We start from the raw sequence: 7482 nt of genomic DNA on the forward strand, positions 1-7482 counted from the left end.
AAACTCCTAATTTGCTGCTTATTAATAGTTGGTGAGGTAGTTGTTAAATTTAGGTATTGGGTAGGATTAGGGATGTAGAATATGGTCTTGCAGAATATGTGCTTTATAAGCACTAATAAACAGCCACTATGTTAATAATAAGCATGCTAATAAGCAACTAGTTAATAGTGAGAAGTGGTCCCTAAAGTGTTTCCATATACTCTTCACTGGGACAAAACTAAAAACCTTAGTATATAAATGTTTATAGTAATGTTTTACATCTTGTACCATTTCAAAGTTCTCATCAGGTCTCTTTCCCGCACTCTACCATAATGCATATAATAAGAAATTTAAAATGGCCACAAATATAATCTAGAACAGCTTTTATAGTCAAACCTATCATCATTTTGTCAAACAAATTCAATAAATAAAAGACAATCTCTGGAAACTGGATGCTTGATCCTTAAGTCAGTTTTAGATCTTTAATTGATAACATTTACTCCAGTGTTACAGTAAAGACACCAACAGGCTGAAGGTAGTAAATACCAAATACAAGGTTCCCACTAAAGCTACTACTTCATACAGCAGAATAAATTATACCATGATAACGTACACACATGCTGAAAGGAAATGGGAGAAAAGCATAAACACAAATGCTAACGAAAGCAGGTGCCCAGTTTGACGTCCCAGAGGGGCATGATGGGTAATATTTTTAATATCCAAATGTTGATTAACAAAGGTGTTAGCTGTGAATGTTCTATACTAGAAGTATTTTCATTGCTCATTTGATAAAGATATCGACAGTTGAAAGGGAAGTGGGCGGGGTTTGGGTCAGGTGGTTTCTTGAAGAGTTCTTTTCCCCTTAAATGCACCCAATAAAACGTTCGTTGAGGAATTCATTGAGTCAGAAGCAGTCAGTTAGCACCAAACACTGCTGTGTTTCCCACAGTCCGTTACATGAGCCATCAGTCACCTCCAAATGTTACAAATGTCAATATTTAATCTTCATTATGGATCCACAGATTTGTAGCTAGGAATCATAAGCAAACGATTCACCTTCCAGTCAGTTTTAAGTGCGACTGTCTTTTATCAAGAGCTTCTCACGTTGAATCCTAAGAAAAATGATACATAATAACTATCGAAAGCAAAGAAACAAAAGCAGTGAATATAAACACAAAATTACAATATAAGACTTACACATATCCCCTGCTTCATCTACCACACAACACCTTTGCTGTTTTAGTATAAAACATATTCTTTATAAACAAACAATAAACGATCTGCTTCATCTACTGTACAGTTCCATTTATGTGTCAAAATGTCACTTGTGAGTGCTACACAAATGTCGAAATTTCACAACTTTTTTTGTACAAACTTGTGAATACATGGGATCTTAATTACAGGAGCCCTGGCGTGTGTATTTGCATTAGTTTGTCAAATAAAAAAAATAAAATGAAATGGGAACGTAAGAAAGAGGTTGAGATGGATTATTTGATTGGTCACTTCTGTAATCTGATCAGAGGCAGAAATAGGTGGAATGTTGTCAAAATTATCATAAAGTGTCAAAAGTATAGGGCCAGTTAGATTTTTTTAAGATAAATTTATTATTTTATTCAGCAAAGATTCAATAAATTGATTAAAATTGACAGTAAAGACATTTATAACGTTATGATGAACATGCTATAATATATGCTGTTCTTTTGAACTTTCTATTCATTAAAGAATCCTGGAAACTAAAATGATCATGGTTTCCACGAAAATATTAAGCAGCACAACTGTTTTTGAAACTGATAATTAGAAATGTTTTTTGAGCAGAAATCAGCATATTGGAATGATTTCTGAAGGATCATGTGACACTGAAGACTGGAGTAATGATGCTGAAAATTCAGCTTTGCATCAAAGGAATAAATTACATTTTAAAAATATTTTCAAATAGAAAATGCTTTTTTAAATTGTAATAATATTTCCTGTTTTTACTGTATTTTTGATCAAAGGTATCATCTTCAAAAATATTTATCATACTGACCCCAAACTTTTAAACGCTGTAGTACTTGGTCTAAAATCCACTTGTGCATTTGAAACATGCTACTTTGTTAATAAAAGCAAACGGTATAATCTAAATGGAATGTTAAATGTTTGCATTGCTTAACTCAAAACCATAATAGAAATGTTTAAAACTATAAATTTTTGTCTAGTTTGAGAGCAAAGTGTTGCTTCACTCTAGAAAATTAAAGAATAAAATTTAGAAAAAACTTTCTAAAGCCAGTATCCAGACAATGTCGTTTTCTTTCCCCCAGATGATCGCTGAGGACAAAACTGGCATTCGAGCGAGGGAAAAATCGCTGGTCCTCTAAAAGCACTGCTAATTCCCAGCAGAAAGCCAGACTTCCTACAGAGTGGCCAAGTTTGCATGGAATGTCAAGTGAAATATGAAGGCAGAGAAGGTCAAATCGCTCAGGAACATTACGGCTGGAAAGTGAAAAACCAGCAGTCACACTTTCAACACACACTCGATCCCCTGTTCGTTTTAGCCCACTGCTAGCATTTCACGTAAAAAACTTCGGGGTTTGAATTAGTAAAAAATGCTACGTGTGGATCTTGAAAAAACGAAACGAAACAATAGTTACGATAATCATAATTACAACAACTGTAATAACAATATCGATAGAAAACAAGCGAGATTATCCATTGTAATGACACAGAGATTCATACACGACTATGCACAGCGAGGTGAAAGTACGTTTTGGAAATGGCTCGGAATGCGTCCTTGCGTCCGTCGACGTGCCTGCAGCCGTTGCATGGTCCTCTTGTCCGAGTTAGAGGTACAAGACAAGCCCAGAATCACGAGAAGGTCACGTCAAATGGAATGGCAAGAGTTTCTTGTCTTGAGAATCAGAGTAAAAGCCTCTCACGCTCGTGCCGGCGGATGCACTGAAGAGCTCCAGCTGTTTGGAGGAGGTGTTTGTGCATCTGAGAGCGTGTGAAGGTGTGTGTGTAGTGATCGGACTCAGTAAGCCTGTCCCGTCTCCACCTGCAGAAGTCCCAGCACCGCCGAATGATCGCCCAGCTTCATCCTTCTCTGAGTCGATAGACTCACGTTCTTGGCCAGATAGTCCACAGCGGCTGTAGGAAACGACACACAAACACGTTCTCATGAGTAGGACGTTCCACGTAAGAGCAGTCTCACACCAGTTTATGCATTAATAAAACACCACTAGCAAACAGAAGGCCTTCAGTTTGATTAGTTCAAATGGTTTCAATGAACCGGTTCAAAAATGGATTCAAATGTACATACATTGGACTTTTTGTTGTTTATTTACTGATGCTGGACCATTCCTCTTTTTAGATATATTTTTAGTTTTACTGGTTGTATTTACTGTATATAAAAAAGAGACACAATTATAATTTTAAAAATCAGTTTCATAAACAATGGCATTTAAAAAAATGTTATTTATGGTTTCAGCATGGTTTACTCCCAAACACAGCTTTCCCTTGTACTTTGTGAATCAGTTCATGTAGTGTTATTTTATTTATTATTTATGTTATTAAAATAGTATTATTGTGAATTAGCTTTTATTTTTATATTTTCAAAAATATATATTTTTTATATGTATATATTTATTTTTATTTATATTAATTTATTATAGAATTTACTGTATATTTTTTAGAAATGTATAGTATATTTACATTCAATTTCTTCTATCTATCTATCTATCTATCTATCTATCTATCTTAGGTAATTTTAATACTTTATAAACCTTAAAAGAAAATTAGTTGCTTTGGTAACTAACTGAAATAAATAAGTTTACATTTTAGTTTATATGAAATTACTTTTTTCATTTATTCCAACAATTGGAAATATTTTTTTTTATAGATTTAGTAAACTGTGACAACAGTGATTCAATCGAATCATTAAAACAGAACCATCACATTTGTGATTCAAACATCACTACTGACACAGTCCACCACACGTGGCACAGTATTACATGTTTAATACAGTCACTGGTCACTTCTTTAAACTTCTGACTAGAGTATTCAACAAATGGCACATATAAAGATTAATAAAAGATATTAGAAAACTAAAATGGGCATTTAGTCAATCAAGGGCCAGAGAGACGGGAACGCCTGGTGTCATTCATTCAGCTCTGTGTGTGTGTGTGTGTGTGTTTGTGTGTGCCAGTCTTTATTACTCTGAGCGTTTGAGATTTCATGCTTCATACTCGCCTCAATTTCAGCAGCTCTCTCGTCTGACTCATTAAACAGATCAGTCCTCTCAATCTCACTCATAATTAACCTGACATTCGCTCGTCAGATCTCTTCAATCAACCCTCCTGCACCTTCTGATGGACCTGACACTACTTCACACTCCCACACACACACGTTTACCTACACATCTCACCGCAGACAAACCACAGACCTCTATAGAGCTCATTATAATGACTACAGACTAACCCAAATCTCAAAACATGCATTTTTGCATGAAAAAAAAAAAGATTTTGAATCATTTTAATAAATCTTTGAAGACATCCTCAAAGGGAGTTTTGTTAGATTTAGATAACCTCTGGGGAACAATTTTATCCCCAAACTAAAGTTTGGACACAATATCTCAAGGTTTGTAAGACATACATCACAAAACACGAAACCACTGACTTCTGTCACAACATCAGCCTCTGATTATGTTAATTCAATCAATCAATTCTTTCCTGCCCTGAAGCTTGTGTGTATGTGTATGTGTGTGTGTGTTTATGTGTGTGTGTGTGTGTGTGTGTGTGTGTTTGTGAGGGGTCAATAAGGACATTAGGACCCTTGGGGTGTAAAAGTGGGCTTTGAAGTGTCCGTTTCCCATTCGAGGGAAGAATACTGTGACTAACAGTGGAGCCCGGGGCCAGTGCTGGGGTCTTTATCAGGAGCATCTGTCTGCCCTGCTCTGATGGGCAGAGGGGTCAGAGAGACGGGCACTGCTCACCCTCAGAGAGGAAACACACTCTAACTGTCGATACGCACAGGGCATCAGTGTGACTAAACTATAGTGGATTCCCTACTGAAAAGATCAGCGCGTGCTGTACTGGCTCACCAGGGATGCATTTATCTGATTAAAAATACAGTAAAAACAGTAATATTTTGAAAAGTTATTACAATTTCAAATAACTGTTTTCTCTGTGAATGTATTTTAAAATGTCATTTATTCCTGTAATGCAAAGCTTAATTTTTAGCATCATTTCTTCAGTCTTCAGTGTCCTTCAGAAATAATTATAATATGCTGATTTGCTGCTCATTTATTATCAGTTATTACAGGTGATCAATTATTAATAATGGCTTTGTGGAAACTGGTACATTTTAATAGATTTGTTGATGAATAGAAAGTTCAAAAGGACAGCACTGATTTAAAATGGAAATCTTTTGTAACGTTTACTGTCTTTGCTATTCTTTTTGATCCCTTTAATGCATTCTTGCTGAATAAAAGTATTAATTTATAAAAAAAAAAAAAAGTACTAACCACAAACAGTTTATGGAAAACAATTAACTTAACTAATTTGAGCTGAATGGCTTTTGCATTAAATGCAAGCTATAAACGAAACCATAAACTAGACCAATTATGTAAAATAGGTGATTTTGAGTCATCTGTCCAGAACCAAGACCAGCATTTAGATTTTCGTTTACTTTATCGCAACAATCTTGGACCACAAAAAGGCCAAAACACGATATATACTAACTTTTAAAATTTTTATTTTTTTCTTTATATTATCTATCTATCTATCTATCTATCTATCTATCTTTTTTTTTTAGCAGTTATGGATTAAATTGATCAAAAATGATGAATGATTAATAATGATAGACATTTATAATGTTACAAAAAAATCGGAAATAAATGCAGTTTTTTAAAAAACTTTCTATTAACTAAAGAGTCCAATATATTATGATTTCCACAATTTTTATTAGGCAGCACAACTGTTTTTAACATTAATAATAATCATGTTTCTTAAGCAGCAAATCAGCATATGATAATGATTTCTGAAGGATCATGTGACACTAAAGACTGGAGTAATGATGCTATAAATTCAGCTTTGCATCACAGAAATAAATGACATTTTAAAACATATTCAAATAAAAAAAAAAACTGTTATTTGAAATCGTAATGATATATACTGTTTTCTTTGTATTTTTGATGAAATAAATGCACCCTTGGCGAGACTTACCGACACATTTTCAACAGCAGAGACATACAGACACACACAGAGCATATAATGGAGGGGCGGTACATACTCTGGCCGTACTGGCTGTACTGGTATCTAGCAGTGACGGGGTCCATGCTGTAGCTGGTGGCGCTGTATGTGGGGGGACAGTAGGACTGAGAGGAGGCCAGACTGTCCACACTCTTGATGGGGTCTGAACGCTGGCTGCAGCTCGCTGAGATGGAGTTAGACACCTCCAGACTGCCGTGGAGAGGAGAGATGGAGAAATCGTGCTGAGGCTGGGACGGGACGCCACTGGGGTTACTCAAAATACTCATCACCTAGAGAGACGCAAAGACAGAAGCAGCTGTTTAGCAAGTTTTGCATTTAATTCTGACCAAGAATAACTAACTTGCATGTAAAATGACCAGTAAAGCACAGTTTGCTTTTTATGCAACCTTTAGAAGAATATAGAGGAATATCGCATTCACCTTCTACTTAGTGTCTCAAACAAATCTTGTGAATACACCATCGTGCATCGTATTTGAGGAATGAAATACAGTACATGTTTCTTACTATTTTCGGATGCTGATTCCAGAAAACAGTGCCTGTTTTGCTTAAGCATGTCACACTTTCTCACAAAATATGATGCATTTTGTATCATTCTTTCTTTCTAGAACCATTTCTAAGGCTATAGAAGTCTTGTATTTTTCCTTAATCACCAGAGTTTACAATGATTTGTTCAATTCTGAGCCGATTTTTACATGCATGAATGATTCTGACATTATTTTATGCTTAACCCTGATTTCCATTTTCTCCACACAAGCAAGACTTCTGACAATTGATTTCCTTTGTTATTTTTTATAAGAACATTAAAGCTGATACATATACGTATATGCAATTAGAAAAATCTTCATTCTTATTTTGTGAAAAACTACATGATAGGAACTCAGCATCATCAAATTTGATCATATTAAGCCTTTTTTGCACAGGGCTGTGATATCTTTCAAAGATTTGATGCTTTTTGATCTTTTTGGCATGTGTTTGAGAGTGGCATATTATGTATTAATACAAACACTTTAACTCTGAACTCTTTTGCAGATATTTAATGTTCTGATTTATCAAACAGTATAATAGCAAGAGTTCTTCTCACACGGCAGGCCATTCTCAGGGCAAAGCGGAGGGAAGGGACAGAGAGTGAATTCGTGCCAGGCACAGAGCGCAACCAGCGTCCCAGAGTGATTAGCAGCGGCCAGAGAGAGTGATACAGCAAAAGAAAAAGACAGGGGAACGAGGCCAGACCCATTAGACCCCAGCGGCAGTGCCAAAC

General features: G+C 35.5%; 1 protein-coding gene across 1 annotated transcript in view; it reads right to left on the minus strand.

Moving 5' to 3' along the window:
* Positions 1-2542: 2542 nt before the first annotated feature.
* Positions 2543-7482, minus strand: part of LOC107708260 (paired box protein Pax-7-like) — a 69249-nt gene continuing 64309 nt past the window's right edge. Inside the window, exon 8 of the mRNA XM_016512448.1 lies at positions 2543-3102. Coding sequence (XP_016367934.1) covers positions 2987-3102 — 116 coding nt within the window. The 3' untranslated portion in view covers positions 2543-2986. The remainder of the gene's footprint in view (positions 3103-7482) is intronic.

The sequence above is a fragment of the Sinocyclocheilus rhinocerous genome, unplaced genomic scaffold, assembly GCF_001515625.1.
Source record: "Sinocyclocheilus rhinocerous isolate Xijiao unplaced genomic scaffold, SAMN03320098_v1.1 scaffold2461, whole genome shotgun sequence".
NCBI classification, from domain to species: domain Eukaryota; kingdom Metazoa; phylum Chordata; class Actinopteri; order Cypriniformes; family Cyprinidae; genus Sinocyclocheilus; species Sinocyclocheilus rhinocerous.